Source organism: Chrysochloris asiatica, unplaced genomic scaffold (assembly GCF_000296735.1).
Source record: "Chrysochloris asiatica unplaced genomic scaffold, ChrAsi1.0 scaffold00007, whole genome shotgun sequence".
Lineage (NCBI taxonomy): Eukaryota > Metazoa > Chordata > Mammalia > Afrosoricida > Chrysochloridae > Chrysochloris > Chrysochloris asiatica.
In genome coordinates, this window is record NW_006408525.1 from 38,639,301 (window position 1) to 38,655,755 (window position 16,455).

Sequence of the window (16,455 nt, forward strand, 5' to 3'; positions counted from 1 at the left end):
AGTGCTTTATCCCACAGCACCACACACACTGGGGACTCTTTTGTCCTTCAGAAGGGGACAGCAAGGAGAAAACAGCCCCACCAGTGTAACCATGTGACTGCTTTTAAGAATGAAGTTCTTTAAACAAACAAAACCAAATATGGCGGCTCTAGGTCATGCCTTCCAGTCATGTCTTCTTTTTTCACCTCTTGACTTGCCAACTTTTCTTTTTTATGATGATGAGGGATGTATGAATCCATATTCCCTTCAGGCCTTTGCTCAAATGTTACCTTCTCAGTGAAGACTTCATGTACCCCTCTGTATTAAATTGCAACCTCACCTCCCCCCATTCCTGCTGTGTATGTGATCAGATTACTGATGACCATCTTCTGGTGAGCTGCACGAGGAGATCACTGGACTGCAAGTTCAGTGTGAACCGCAAGGTCAGTGGATCAAATCCACCAACCGCTTCTCAGAAACCCTAGACAGAGTCACGATGAGTCGGAACCAAGTTGACGGCACTTGACAACTTAACAACAACAATAAGAGTCCTGGTGTGGTATGGCAGGATAAGCACTGGCCAGCTAGCCACAAGGTCAGCGGTTCAAACCCACCAACCGCTCCTTGGAAACCCTACACAGGATCGGAACTGGCTCGGTGGCACTCATCAACAACAACAACATACAGTAAAGAGTCCTGGAGATCCAACAGTTTAAATGCTAACGTGTTTAGCTCTTAACTGAAAGGTTCAGCGACGTGAGCCCACCCAGAGGCTCAATGGGTTACAGAAAACTAGAAAACCGGAGGTGAGGGGCAGTGGTTGCTGTGTGTCGAAGTCGAGTGGATGTCTCCCAACCAAAAACAACAGCAAAACATTGTCTGTGGTGCATATTGCCAATGTTACCTCTTGGACTGTAACTTCAGGAGGCCATTGCTTTCGTTCTTGGTTTACTGCTCTGAGGCCCAGTACACTCACTAGAGACTCAAGTATTTGAATGAATGGTACAGACTGCCCGTGGTGGTGGGCATGTGTCTTTGAAAACTGGCAGGTTGTGGGGTGTAGCGCGGAGAGAAGAATCATCCTGGGAATGACTTAATAAAACGTGGACAGGTGGAGTCTGCCATTTGACGCATTGCCGCCCTTCTGGACAGAATGGAACGCTGCCCCATGGGGTTTCCTAGGCTGTAATCTGTATAGGGGAGTGCTGGTGTGGCGCTGTGGGTTAATGCGCCAGACTGAAAGCCGTTTGAACTGCAAGGTCGGCAGTTCAAGTTCACCAGCTGCTCCTTGGAAACCCTATACAGGGTCGCTATGGGTCGGAACCGACTCGACGGCACTTCACAACAACAACAACAATCTATGTAGGAGCAGGTCTCTAGGTCTGTCCTCCCAGGAAGTCACTAGTGGGTTCAAAGTGCCATCCTTTTGGTTAGCAACCCCATTGTGCCACTAGGGCTCTGTAAAAAAATAAAACAGATGATACAAATAGATAGACAAATCAAATACAAATCAACAATCACATTAAATGTAAATGGATTAAACGCTCCAAATGTAAGAAAGGATCAGAACACGTTCCAATTTAAGAGGTACACATCAATTATAAAGATAAAGTCAAAACATGTTGTTGTTGTCAGGTGCCATCGAGTCAGAACCGACTCATAGCGACCCCATGCACAGCAGAACGAAACAATGTCCGATCCTCGGCCAACCTCACTACCGCTGCCACACTTGACCCATCAATGATGCCACCTGGCTGATCCATCTCGTTAGGGGTCTTCCTATTTTTCTCTGACCCGCCACCTTACCCAGCTTTACATCCTTCTCCAGTGACTGTTTCCTCCGGACAATGTGTCCAAAGTAGGAGAGACGAAGCTTAGCCATCCTGGCCTCCAGGGAGCAATCTGGCTGCACTTCTTCCAAAACAGATCTATTGGTTCTTTTGGCAGCCCATGGCACTTTCAACATTCTCCTCCAACACCACAACTCAAAGGCATCAATTCTTCTACAATCCTCCTTATTCACTGTCCAGCTTTCGCATCCATATGAGGCTATTGAAAATACCATGGCCTGGGTCAGGCGCACCTTAGTCCTCAAGCTGACATCTCTGCTCTTCAATACTTTAAAAAGTTCCTGTGCAGCAGATTTGCCCAATGCAATACGTAGTCTGATCTCTTGACTGCTGCTTCCATGAGTGTTGATAGTTGATCCAAGAAGAATGAAGTCCTTAACAACTTCAATCTTGTCCCCATTGATAAGAATGTTGTTTATTGGTCCAGTGGTGAGGATTTTTGTTTTCTTGACATAACATAGATGACTAGAAAAGAATACACCATGCCAACAGTTAAATTATAAGAAGGCTAAAGTGGTTATATTAATATAGATAAAATTGATTTCAGGTCAATAACCAGCATGTTTATTTTTAAAGCCTTTGCAAGGTTAATTACTCTAAAGCAAAGATGAGAAGATAAGGGGGCCGGGGAAGTAGAGTTTTGGAAACAGAACAACCAGACCACAATTCAAGAGTATGTTGACACATTGTGGAAAGTGTAACTAAAGTCACTGACTTCCTATTTATGTATAAATTGTCAGTTTGGAATCTAATTTGCTGTGTAAGCTTGTACCAAAAACATAATGAAATATTATTTAAAAAAAGAAAGAAAAGGAACTGTGCAAACAACTTAGAGGCTACTGCTGGGGACTTCTGTACGTCCCCGTATGTCTGGTGTAACCGTCGGTGGGTTTGATCCTACTGCCTTTACACTCTACCAGGCCCTGGGTCTCCAATTTGGGGCAGTACGTCCATGGTGTTAACAAACTGTTGTAACAACAGTTGGTTGATGTAAAGGACCTTTTCATCTTCTGTGTGGGGACCCTATAACATGGTGGGGATGCTTTATTCTGGCTAGGAGCTGAGAGGCAGGGGTTGCACAAACAAACCTAACCTAAAGTCTGGTGGCTTAAACCCTTGGAAAAAAGGGCTGTTTTCATAAGATTGTTGTTGTTAAGTGCCATTGAGTTGGTTTCAACTCATTTTGACTCTGTATTGGGATCCAAGCACTAACTGGTGGGTTTGAACTGCCGACCTTGTGGTTAGGGGTCCATTACTTAATTTCATACCAGAACCAAGAACACCCTATGGAATGGAGTTCTGCTTACACCTGGGGTCTTCATACCATAGTAATAGGTCTAGCTTAGTGTTTTGGGTTTTACTCTCTGGGCTGATGGGAGAGTAACCCAGGCCTGAGCCCAGGATGCACGCAGAGACAAGATTTGTCATCTCTTTGCAAGTTGACATTCCTACAACTGAGAGGGAGCCACACATCCAGAGAGGTTTGGTGCAGCAATTTGACCTTGGATCATGCCCTCTCGGTGGGAAGGACGAATATCCTGGTCTGGCCAAAAGCACACTAACGAGCCCTGGGGGGGTTCTCTTTCTTTCCCTTTAGAGATGGAATCCCTCCGTATCGCGTGGGGAGTAAGAAACGGCTCCAGAGAGAGATGCATCGCAGTGTGAAGGCCAATGGCCAAGTGTCTCTACCTCATTTCCCGGTGAGTATTAGACAGGTGCCACCACGAGGCACTGGTCTGCAGCCATGTTGAACCAGGAAGAAAAGGGTGGGGAGGGGAAGAGTATGGAAGAGAGGAAACGTGTGCAATCTGATGGTCCCCTAGCGGAACACAAGGGTGGATAGGACAGGGCAGAAGGTGTTCATTCATGGTGGGTTGGGCCATGACGTTGAGTAGATTGATATGGCGATGAGACCCAAGATGACCTGTTTGACCCTTTAAGTTTTCTCAGCTCAAAACAAGAGGGACCATTTTCTATGAGAAAGAAACCAAAGTTGTTGCTTCTTGGAAACCAAGAAATGGTGGGAGCTAAGCCCTGTTCTTCTTGAGCATGTTGGTACAGAGTTCACTAGAATGGAAGCTCCATGAGGACAGGAATTGTTTGTTTTGTTTTGTGAACATCTATAACTGTATGAAGGAGCTCTGGTAGCGTAGTGGTTACGAATCGGGCTGCTAACCTCAGGGACAGCAGTTTGAAACTACCAGCTGTTCCGCGGGAGAAAGATGAGGCTTTCTGCTCCCGTAAAGATTTACAGCCTCGGAAACCCTGTACAGGGTCACTATGAGTCAGAACCGACTCCATGGCACATAACAACAACAGATAACTGTATAAGAGTCCTGGTGTGGTTTTGTAACTGCAAGGTTGTGGTTCAAACTGAACGTCAGTGGTTCAAACTCACCAGCCGCTCCTTGGAAACTCTATACAGGATGACTATGAGTTAGAACCAATTCCATGGCACTTTACGACGACAACATATCTGTATAAGCAATGCCTACTGCTTCCTAGATGCTCAGTGAATGGATGAACAAATCCTGAGTTAGAGTCATGCCCTAAGGTGTCGGGTTCCTGAGTTGACTACCTGCTTGGCCATTTCAGTCTTTACTTAGCGTTTCTTGGGCGTTTCTCCTCCGGACCCTGGAAAGTTGCTGCTCTCCTTTGGGTTTCCAGCCCTGTAACTTGACATTGTTCCTGCTGCTGTGTGTCCGCCTGGACAACTTCCAGAGGACTGTCTGGAAGATGGGGTCACGGGAGCGGCTTCTGCCTGTGGTTGAGGAGGGAGACTAAGGGAGGACTTTCCTAGGTTTTCTCCTTTTAACTCTACGGCCTTGAAGGCTGGAGGCACGTGGTCCCTTTGCCCCAGAGGCTCTTTGTCCACAGGCCCATCTCAGGATCTCTGCTTCTGATTGGACCCTGAGATCCAGGTTGTAAGAAAGGTGTTGTTCAGAGAGGAGAGACCACCACCTGGTTGAAAGCAAGTATATGCTTATGAATCCTGTCCACCAACTTCAGACAATGCAGCGCTTAGTAAATGAACACATCAGATTGCAAGTCCGTGTGGCATTGATTTGTGGAAGTTGTTAGAAGAATCCCACTCTGAGAGTTCCCAGAATAGACAAGGACAGATTTATTCTTATTTAAATTGAGAAACCTATGCTTCCTGGGGCCCCTCTAGCCGCCTTGCCCCCAAACACCACAATATTGATGATACAGTGGGGTTCTTTTTTTCTTTTTAAACTCGTGCGTGTACATGTTGGTCAAGAAAAGTACTAGCACCCAAGCTTGTGAATTAGATGATTTTGTTGTGGGATGTACAAACAAATCTGCTTTTCAGTGCTTTAATTGAAGTCAATCTACCACCCGGTTCATCCTGTGGAGGCACGTTCTTGTCTCCTCACACATTTCTGCTTAGTGGGTGCCCAGCCCGATTAAAGTGTGGCTTTGCAGCTTGGCCCTCTGCTTACCCATTCCCACCCCTAAGAGTAGGGCCAAGTGAGAGAAAGAATTGGGAACTGAGGAAGGAGGAGGTGGGGGTGACAAGATGACAGGGAACGGATAGAGAGGGCGGTGGGGGGGGGGCTCGCTCTATCTGCTGCTCTAGCTGGCGGGGCCAGGCGCCGCTTTATATTCCATACTTGATTTGGAGATGTTCCCTTTTTCCCTTGATAGATGGGCTCTAGGCCACCACGCACAGCAGTGTTCCGCTACTAGCCTGCAGCGGCTTTCTTCATTTTCTGTACAAAGAGATGGGAGGGGGGCAGGAGCTGTGTGAGCGGGATCGAGGATGGTGTTGAGACAACACTGCCTCAAAAGTACGCAGTGTGCCGCCAGAAAATAAATCACCACTTCTCCTCTGATCCCCAGCCGGTCAACTCTTTTCTTTTCCTCCTTTTTCCTCCCCCCGCCCCCCACCTCCTTCCTAATCTCTTTTTTTTTATTATTTTTTATTTCCAACTCCTCTTCTGTTTAGACTCTACTTTTTATTCCTTGAGTTGATATCTCACTCCCCTCCCCACATCGGAAGGCTGCCTTTTCCCCCCCCCCCCCCTTTTTTTTTTTTTTTTTTTGATGTTTGACAACAGTCTTTGAAGATTTTCGTCTTCAGAGTAGCTACTGATGGGCTGGTTGTACTACAGAGAGAACAAGCCGGGCCTCTCGGAGTGCGACCAACTGCTCCTGCCCAAGGCAAACGCTGGTGGGGATCATGGCCCTCCATGAGGCCCAGGCAAAGCCACATAAAAGGCCTGAGCAGCCCCGGCCGCCTCTCCATCAGAGTGGATCGCGGGGCTGCGGCCAGTGCGGGGGCCCAGGAAGCTAGGGCGAAGCCGCCTTCCTGCACCAAGCCCCCTAACGTGGCTCGTGCCCATCTTCCTCGTGTCCTCTAGAGAACCCACCGCCTGCCCAAGGAGATGACCCCTGTGGATCCTGCCACCTTTGCGGCCGAGCTCATCTCTCGGCTGGAGAAGCTGAAGGTGGAGATGGAGAGCCGGCACAGCCTGGAGGAGCGTCTACAGCAGATCAGAGAGGTAGTGCTGGCTGCCCTCTCTAGTCCTTGGGCTGGACAGGATGGGGCGGGGACATGGGGAGTGGGAAGGGGGTCCTCCTGCTCACTGCTCCTTCCTCCCCTTCCAGGATGAAGAGAAGGAGGGGTCTGAGCTGACCTTAAGCCCCGCACAGCACCCCCTCTCCCTCCTGCCCTCTGGTAGCTATGAGGAGGACCCACAGACAATTCTTGATGACCACCTGTCAAGGGTCCTCAAGACTCCCGGCTGCCAGTCACCAGGCATGGGCCGCTATAGCCCCCGCTCTCACTCCCCAGACCACCAGCACCACACCCTCCTCCCACCCCGGAGCAAGCTACCCCCGTCGGCAGCCACGCTGGCCAGCTGCCCCCTCCTGGGGGGCAAGGGTTTTGTGGCCAAGCAGACGATGACGAAGCATTTCCACCAGCACCACTACGTCCACCACCACGCGGGGCCCAAGACCAAGGAGGAGATCGAGGCAGAGGCTGCTCAGAGGGTGCACTGCCGGTGCCTCGGGGGCACCGAGTATTACTGCTACTCCAAGTGCAAGAGCCACCCCAAGGGGCTGGAGCCGATGCCGGGAGAGCCGTTCGGGTAAGTGTCCGCAGACCCTGCTGAGCCCCAGTTTGGGCTCCCCCAAGCCAGTCCCTGGCAGGTCTGGGTGGAGTCGGGTCGCAGGCATTTAGCTTCCAGGAGGGAGACAAGGCTGGGCAGAGGGGATGGGAGCAGTAGCAGGTGCATCTGCCTTCCTCTGCTTGCCAGGTGGTCCATTCCAGGCATCCTAAGATTTAACAGGGTCTCTGGGTGGGTGTGGTTCTTGGTTCCCCACAGCGGCAGCAGAGGCAGCTCCTTGCCCAGGCGGAATGGGAAAGGCGTCCAGCCGGGCCTGGCTCTGCCCACCAGGGAAGGAGGAGGGGCTCCAGGTGGGGCTGGGGTGCCGCAGCTTCCCAGGGAGGAAGGAGACAGGTCGCAGGAGGTCTGGCAGTGGATGCTGGAGAACGAGCGGCAAAGCAAGCCCAAACCCCATAGGTAAACACCCGCCCACCCTTGGCCACCCGAAGGGGCAGCCCAGTCAATATTGAGGTGTCGCGGGGATGGCTATTTCTGCAACCAAACAAATGGCACTGTTTGCTCTCGCCATCCTAACAGTAACCCGTGGACTGAGCAGACCACAAAAGTGTTATGTTTTAGCAACAGCTGCGTTCGTGTGACAGCAGAGCTGTTTGGTTTTTTCCCTCTCTGTAAGCAGAATAGAGAGGTTTCTATTAAGTCACATTTTCCAGTTTTACTAACCCAATTTCTTTCCTTCTGCTTTCACCCTTCATTCCTTGTTCAGCGCCCAAAGCACAAAAAAGGCCTACTTGGGTGACTCTGTCCGCACAGCTCCCAGCGAGCGAGCCGGCCGTCACCATCTATGGGGGACCAGCAGTGGGCACCCCCGTGCTGTCTCTCGGCCCCACCCACTCACCCAGGACCCTGCCATGCCTCCCCTGGCCCCACCCAACACCCTGGCACAGCTGGAGGAGGCCTGCCGCAGGTTGGCCGAAGTGTCGAAGCCCCCCAAACTGCGGTAAGTGGATGGGGGATGGCCTGAGTCTCATTTAGAGGCTTGTTGGGTGTGGAGGTAGAGACCCAGCCTGTCCTTAGTGGACCAAACCAAACCCGTTGCTGATAAGTTGAATCTGATTTTTGGTGACCCCCACGTATGTCAAAGTAGAGCTGTGCCCCACGTGACTGACTTTTCTGAAATTGATCACTAGTCTTTTTTCCATGACTCCTCTGGGTAGACACGAACCTCCAACCTTTCTGTTACCAATGGAACGCATTCACGTTGGCACCACCACCTCATGGGAAGAGTCTGCTTTTCTGTCTGGGCTGTGAATTCTTGTTGGGCAGGAGGAGCTGCCCAGCAGTCTCCCTTGCAGCTTCTCGACATCCTTTCCTATAGTATGTGCTTTCCCTTGGAACAAACCAGCAATCATTCCGGCTGTCATGCCTAGAAATAAGAGAATAGATTTCACCAGTTCCTTGCACCCAATTTTCTCCCCACCCTACTCACTTAAAGCCAGGTACAGGTGTGACTGAGGAACTCATATCTCCGGGGAATGACAACCCTTCAGTCCTTTGTCTGGCCTGGGAGTGTCTCATGTTGGCCTCCCAGAGGTGGCTTAGGATGGCCAGTCCCAAGACGTCTTTCAGACCTTGGCTGTTGATTCGTAGTGACATTATAGAATTATCCATAGGATTTCATAAGCTGTAATCCTTCCGGAGTAAGATTGCCAGATCTTTTTTCTGTAGAGCCCCCAGGGGGGTTCGAGTCTCACCCACCTTTAGGGTCGTAGTTGAATGTTTATACTTGCACCTAAGGAGCTCCTCCAAGCCTCCTGGATCCATCTTAACATGAAGCCTTGATTGGAAGTTAAGTCTGTGTGGCTTCAGGACCCCAAAAAGAATGCCTTTCTGTCTGCCTCCTACCATTACCTTGGGAGATCGTTAAACCCCTCACTCTGGCTGTGTCCTCAGGTGCTGTGTAGCTGGTCAGCAAAGGGACAGAAACCACCTGGCCACTGGTCAAGCAGGAGCCACGCCCTTCTCCACTCCAGGCCTGGCGTCTGAAGAGTGAGTGTTCTTACCTATGTTTTCTGAGGGCTGCAAGTGGGTTACCTTCCGGGGTTCTTCACATCTGGAGCTACATTTCTCTGAAGCTGCTTTATGTCTATAAAACCACCTCAATTGTAACATGAGTGACAAAGAGCGATGATGCAGCTGTTGCCATTTTAAGACTCCTCAAAGGACTTGTGTCGTGCATCCTAACTTGTTTACAAGTTTCCTTCCTTGATGGGATGGGCACACTGTAGTCTTAGGCTGTGGTGTAAAGCCATTAGCAGGTGGGCAGTGGGGGCTCTGAGTGGGCCTGGAAGAGTCGCGGCCCCTGTTCATGCTTGCGAGGTCTGTGTGCTTGAGACTTAAGGTGGGTTCCGCCACCGCAGACATGGAGAGGAAGGGCTAGCCTCCCTTGCCGTGTCGTGTTTCTCTGGGTAGATTGGCACACTCGCAGGGCGGACAGAGAAGACTGGCTTAGTTTAATTACAGGATGGTGCATTTAAACAGAAATCTGCAACAGAGATCTAAAATGGTCTGAATAATTAAAGTTTTCTTTCTTTGCCTCTTCATCTTGTGCAATGAGCAATGTTTGAAGTCCTGACTGGACCACCTCCCCAGACCCTTTCATTTTAATTGGTTAACCTTAAATCTACCAGCTGTCTTGGTCATCAGCTTGTTGTATTTAAGCCAATCTACAAAAACGTGAACAATTGGAAAAGTGACAATAACCAGATGAACTTCAGTGAGTCCAGGGCATTGTGTTCTGAGTTCTTGGCATCCCAAGTTCTTGGCAGCTGGGTTTGTCCCTTCATGATTCCTTGTTGGGAATGAGACCCCATTTGTGTTAATGCCAACGGGCTGCTTGGGCGATGGGTGGGTTGCCTCAATTTCTCTCAGGAGACAATATTGGGGTGCTCCTTCCTGTGTGTGCTCCGGCCCATGGCTGGAAAACGCTAAACTGGTTGCTTGTTTTTTTTCTTTCCAGTCACAAAGAGCCAAAGCCGCTGGTGGGTGTCCACCCTTTCCCGGCCAGTGAGCTGGTTGTCACCTACTTCTTCTGTGGAGAAGAGATTCCATACCGGCGGATGCTCAGGACTCAGAGCTTGACACTGGGCAACTTCAAAGAGCAGCTCAGCAAAAAAGGGAATTATAGGTAAGTGTCCAGTGGTTCCTCTCCAGAGTATGTGTGCTCAGAGGCGAGAGCCGGAGCCTGAGGGGGCCTCAGGGAGGACATCGGAGTGGGCTGCTTGGCATCTTTCCTCACTTCCTCTCTTCTCTGCCTGGGGACAGAAATAACTCAGCAGTAGGGGTGGTAGTGGGGTCTGTGGGGCCCTGAGCTTGTCTTTCTACCAGGTGGAAAGTCTGCTTTGTCAGAAGGAGAGCGGTGGGCTTGGGATCATTATGTGGGAGCTCTGCTTGAGAGGGAGAAAATACGCGCGCGCGCGCGTGTGTGTGTGTGTGTGTGTGTGTGAGAGAGAGAGAGAGAGAGAGGGTGGACAGCCAGCCAGAGAGATGGACTGATAAGGAGAGATGAGACCAAAGCCCTGCTCCCCTCCTGGCCTGGGTCTAGGAGAGACTCACTACAGACTTCACCAGAAGGGCAGAGCTCCTTGCAGGGCCAGCTCACTCTGGTTCTATTGACGCTCCGTCTCAAGCAGAGATGCTTTGATCCTGGACAGAAGAGGGGCAGGACCTATGGGTGGGTATTCTCCCAGCCCAGGCCCTACTGCTTTGCCCTCCCTACTGGGGCCTTGGGGCAGTGGGCAGCTCCTTCCCTCCCCTACAGGACAGCAAGAGGAACTGACCAGATACGGTCCAGCCCTGGCCATTGCTTCTCTTTCCCCTGAGTAAGGGACAGGTGATTGTTCCATCTTAGATCATCAGAGTTCTGCCCTCCCCTTCTCAGCGCCTTCATTCCATGGGGAAATGTGGATTCTACCCCAGTGCTATCTTGGGTACAGAGCTGGGACTAGTAGGGCACCCCCAGCAAAGACTTGGCTGCTGCTTTTTGTTGTGAATAGACACAGTGACACTCATTTCCCGAGTACACCAACCAGCGCTGCAGTGTGCTCAGTGTTGACTTGGCTGAGCTTTGAGTGGGGCTGCAGGTGGTCTGCCTGGGAGGAAGGCCCAGGAGTGAGGGAGCCCATGGCTCTGGTCGCATCTGGCTCTGGGGTTGTTCTTTTTTCTTTTTTCCTAAGGCTTACTTAATAAGCCCGACTTTGAAGCTCCGGCCTCCCGTTTAATGCACAAAGACTTGCACAAATGGGCAGCTTGCAGATTCTTTACTGATTGGATCAGGCTGTCCCGAGGCCCCCGCCAGCCCCTTATCAACTCTCTGGCCGGAATTGGATTCTGAGCCTCCTGGGAATGTGGGGGCTCAGGGTGCCAGGTTCGCCATCCAAGCCAGTGTGGTGCTCACACATACCTCAACTCACCCCCCTCCCACCATAAAAACTCCCACGCTGGGGGAGTGGGGGGGGTGAGGGGAGGCCCTAGGTCGAGTTGAGTAAACTCAACATGGCAGAGGTACAAAAAGGGCAACATTCGCTCCAGACGTGCCAGACGCTATTGGTCCCAGATGTCAGAAGAAAGCAAAGTTTGCCACAGAAAGCATTTTGCAGTGGAAAAGTCAGTTTCTTGAAGAAATAAGGCCAGTGCAGGGCGTTTGAAGTCCTGGGGCTGGGGGAAGTGGGGAGGGATTGCTGAGGCGGGGGTGTCTCTCACCCTCTCAGAAAGGAGGTTGCAATTACGTTTACAAAAAAAAAAAAAAAGGGAAAAGGTCATTGCGTGTTTGTTCCTGAGTTTTAGTAGAAGACCACATTGGTTAAGCCCCAGAGGCGTTCGAGGTGGGTCAGGAGTTGAGTCCTTTACTTGAAAACTGGCTTTAAAAAAAATTTCCTTACTGTCTCAGGTCTCCTCCCCATTTTTTTAGTGTCTAGGGTGCCCCTTTGAGTATTTCGATCCCTCGCAAATGAAGCATTTTCATCCCTGGCCTCTCAGAGCGGAGATGCTGTCTAATCTGAGTGCTTTGCGCTCAGCCGGGAAGGTTAAATGCAAAGTACCTTGACTCAACCCAGCTGTTTCCCTTGATTTAGCCTTATCTCCTCTGAAATTATTTGACGTGCTTCCATGAAAGAGGCAGGGGGAAAATCTCTCTAACCAAGGGAATTTTTTTTTTTTTTAAAGAGAAAAGACAGAAACAAAAAAACCCCAAGTCTAACATCCCGAGACACAGTTAAATTGTTTTCGGTTTGCTCTTGTCCTGCTGGGGACATTTTGATCTTTCCTTTCTATGTGATCCTTATTCACTGGACGTGACAGCTTGCAGGAACCCCTTTAATCCATCTGACTGTCTCCCCAGGGATGGAGAAGGCGAGGGCACAGGCTTCGTATTCATTTCCTTGGGAGACTCTTGGGGAGTGGGCCCGCCCCAGAGGACAGTAGTTGTTTTTGAATGTGATTTTCCCAGAGGCTGGTCATTTGCGCCTGTGCAATTAACCAGCCTTAGAAGAAAGGATGCTGGGTGGGATAGTAGGAGCCTCTAATCAAGGCATAATAGAAGGGTCCTGTGGCTTTGACCCTGGAGGGAGGGTTAGGATGGGAGAGGCAGAGGAAAACAGGAGGGAAGGAGGGGGCATGGGGCTGGTGCCATTTGCTCAACCCTGGGCAGCAGGGTTGAGCTGGCCTTAGCTACCATTATGGGTGGTAGCTAAGCTCTGGTGGGTGGGACGAATGAGAGAGTGGTTGACCCTGTAGACTTTGAGGGGTCCTCCCCGCCCTTCACTGCTACTGTAAGTGTGGCCCTTCCTTTTCCATATCCCCATCCCATTGGGTGCTGTGAAGTTTGTCCACACTCACAGAAGCTCACAGCTGTGGGGCTTCCTTGGCTGGCTGTCACCTCCAGGAGCAGAATGCCTGGTCTTTGTCCCGTGTGTTGGGTTTGACCTTCCAACCTCTCAGTAAGCAGCCAAGGGCTTAGCGGTTGCGCTACCAGACCTCCTTACTCTCATCCGTTCCTGTTCCTCCAAAAGGCAATGGAGCAGCTGAGGGGTCCAAAGTATTCTCTCTCCAGCGTGGGTACCTTGGTGCCAGCGGACATCCTGGTTGCAAGCTGCAGGCACAGAATTGTTTGCGTTCACCCACATGCATGGGACCTTTGTGCTTTTTGTGCAGCTAGGCCACCTCCAGTTGCCATCCTGTATCAAACACGGGCAGAGGTTCACATGCACGTTGCAGATTCTTAAACTGTCTCCATGCCCAGAGTTGGCAGACTTTTCTTTTCAGCAGTGCAGAGAGCATGCAACTTTATCGAGAAAATCTTTTGGTTCTCCTTTTAAGGTATTACTTCAAAAAAGCGAGTGACGAGTTTGCCTGCGGAGCGGTGTTTGAGGAGATCTGGGAGGATGACACGGTGCTCCCCATGTATGAAGGGAGGATTCTGGGCAAGGTGGAGAGGGTCAATTGAGCCCTTCGGGTTTGGACTTGGGACCTGTAGAGCTGAAGCCCTCCTGACCTGCCTTGGATTTGAGCAGCAACATCAAACATTTTGAAGGAAAATTAAACCAATGAAGAAACAAAGTCTAAGAATTGACCAGTGGACCTTTGGGGAGGGTGTTGTGGTGGTTGGGGGGAGGTTGGTTTTTGTTATTCACAAGCTGGGTACTGAGATAAAAAAAAACCCGAACTATTTATTAAAAACATGACCACTCTTGGCTTTTGAAGATGCAGACTGTATTTGAGAGACTTCCATTTATGAGGCTTCCTAGGGATCTGAAAACCCGTAAACTCAGAGAAACTGTGTATAGCTTACCTGAACAGGAGTCCTCACTGATATTTATTGAACAATTGATTCTCCCCACTCTCAGTTTATGGATAATGCTGCTTAAAACACAGAAGGGGCGGGGGAGAGAAAATTGTAGTTGTTCTGTGTAAACTGAGGAGTTGAGCTTGGTGCACATTAATCATTTCGCTATTCTGAGGAACTATGCTTTGCCCTGTGTTTTCTCTAAGTGAAGACAGACTTTACAAAAAAAAAAAAAAAAAAATGGTGTCTTACCATTGACACACCCCAGAAATTGGTGCATATTATTTTTCTACGCTGCTCTATGTTGTCTGAAAGGTCTTGAGGGTTGACTATGTTGCCACGCCAATGCCATTGTGCGGTAATCCATCGCAGCAGGCGGGACGGGTACTTCTTGTTGGCGCCTTCCACCCACCCTGTGGCTGGGGTTCCATATCTTTAAATCCCCTCAGGCCTGGGGTCCAGTCATCACCCTGTGGTTCAAACATGTGCTTTTATTGAAATAATCAGGTTTTTTTTAAATATCCAAATTTGTCTTTGGACCACAGTTATTCAGGAAACCAGCGCATCCCCACCCCTCCTTGTAAAGAATCAAACAGTTTAGAAGACCCAGCAACACCTTTTCCCCTTAGCCACCTTCCTTTTGACATTTGGGTTTTTGTGTTGTTTATCTGTACATTCTGTTGGCCACCGTTACCTTGTACTATACGTCTGTATATATTGTACGGCAGAGGAGTATTAATCCACTATCTCTAGTGCTTGACTTTAATATACTCAGTACAGTACCTGTACCTGCATGGTGGTGTGCGCCGTGAGCCGCCCTATATTGAGGGCTCGAGCCTCCCTTGTTTTTTGAAAGGGGTTTATGTACAAATATATTTTATGCCTTTTTATTACAAGTCTTGTACTCAGTGACTTTTGCCATGGCATTTTGTTCTACATATACTGTAAATTATGCATTATAAAGAGTTCATTTAAGGAAAATTACTTGGTACAATAATTATTGTAATTAAGAGATGTAGCCTTTATTAAAATTTTATATTTTTCAAAAAAACAAAAAACAACAAAAAACCAACAACCTTGCCTTGTCTTTGAGTCTCGGGGATGGGAACAGGGCAAGTGGCTATACGTGTGAACATCTGCATCTGGTTCCCCACCCTCCCTGAGCCTCTTTCTAGCTAATCCTGAGTCCTATGTGATGTGGCCCTGCCCTGAACGTCCCTCAAAATATTTCTTCAAAAGTTGCCTGGCTGCCGATGGAGGACTCTTTGGCAGAGCCGACTAGACTACGATTCCTTTGATGTCTTTCTCCGTCACCTACCTTCAGCCTCTGTCCCCCAGGTGAGGTCTCTAGTCAGACCAGGTGCTAAGGAACTGAGATGGAACCCGCCCAGGAGTACTCAGGAAACTCTATACGTCTCTCTGAGGTAGACACCTCTCAGAAAATGGGGTTGTAGATGTGGACTGTCCATGGGGAGCTAATGTTCAGTCAACTCTATGGCTTAGGAACAACTGACATCTCATTATTGGCCTTGTCTGACCATCCGAGTGTGCTATGTGGGCCCTGGATGCCAGCAGGTGAGCAAACTGAGGAGCGGCAGGCTGCATTTCAGATCTGGGCTGGTGGCAGTTAGGTACAACAACAAACTGTCAGGTCTGTTTTAAGGACCCCTGTGATGGGTCCTTTTCCTCTTTAGAAATAGTCGGAGAGCAGTTGGGCTTGGGTTCTGGTGTGCGGAGTTCTTATAAAATGAGATTTCAGGTGTTCTGCACCTTTTTTGTGGCTTCTGTAAACTGACTTTCTGGCTGTTGGCGTTCTAAGCTACCCCCACAAGAAGACCAATGAGAGAAACCCTCAATGGGGCAGGGGGTGCTACCAGCTTCCTTGATCTTGGCCCTAATGGCTAGAATGAGGTCACAGCCAGGGGGATCCTGAATCCACTTTCAAAATTCTAAGGCTGCCTTCCCATACCCCACAAATTCTTCAGAGGTACAGCCTGGGGACGGCAGTGGTCAGTGGGTCCAGTGAGGAGACTGGCACCTGCAGTGGGCTCAGACAAGCCTGACCTCAGGTCTCTGCACCACTCCCCACTGGTGAGGACTTAGGCATCTCCTAGACTGCAGCTGTGAAGTAGATCCTGAATGCATCTTCCACCTCTTCTGACAGGGCCTCACAAATTTGGTAATTCAAGTTCACTAGCTGCATCTCGGAGGAAACCCTATACAGGGTCGTTCTGAGTAGGAACTGGCTCAATGGCAATTAAAAACAACTCGTAAGAATCAAGGCTTCTTATTCTGGTATGGGTGGGCTTCAATTATAAGTCCCTGAAATTGTTTGCGAAGTCACCTGTGTGCCTTCTGAGGTGAAATTAGATTTTTTTTAAAGGCAGGGGTGATCAATTTCTGCCAGATTTTAAAACATTCGCGGGCCACACAAAATGATCAACTTAAAAAATTAGCCTGCTGTATTTGGTCAAACATTAAATGAATTCACCCCTAATGTGATGGCTGAAGTCATGGTGTGGCGCTGTGAGTTTTGTGCTGGATTGCAAGGTTGGTTTGAACAGCAAACTCACCAGCTACTCCTCAGAAACTATACAGGGTCACTATGAGTCAGTGGCACCTAACAACAATGTGGTGGCTGGAACTGCGGTTGCCTTGGCAGGGCCAGACCAAATGATTCTGCGGGCCTTATATG

At 49.6% G+C, this 16,455-nt stretch overlaps 1 protein-coding gene across 1 annotated transcript in view; it reads left to right on the plus strand.

Annotated features, from left to right (window-relative positions):
- AXIN2 (axin 2) overlaps window positions 1-13,421 on the plus strand; it is a 30,478-nt gene extending 17,057 nt beyond the window's left edge. Inside the window, exons 3-10 of the mRNA XM_006833599.1 lie at window positions 3,427-3,529; window positions 6,212-6,352; window positions 6,459-6,943; window positions 7,181-7,378; window positions 7,686-7,919; window positions 8,873-8,968; window positions 9,939-10,106; window positions 13,295-13,421. Of these exons, the coding sequence (XP_006833662.1) occupies window positions 3,427-3,529; window positions 6,212-6,352; window positions 6,459-6,943; window positions 7,181-7,378; window positions 7,686-7,919; window positions 8,873-8,968; window positions 9,939-10,106; window positions 13,295-13,421 (1,552 nt within the window). The remainder of the gene's footprint in view (window positions 1-3,426; window positions 3,530-6,211; window positions 6,353-6,458; window positions 6,944-7,180; window positions 7,379-7,685; window positions 7,920-8,872; window positions 8,969-9,938; window positions 10,107-13,294) is intronic.
- Window positions 13,422-16,455: the final 3,034 nt, after the last annotated feature.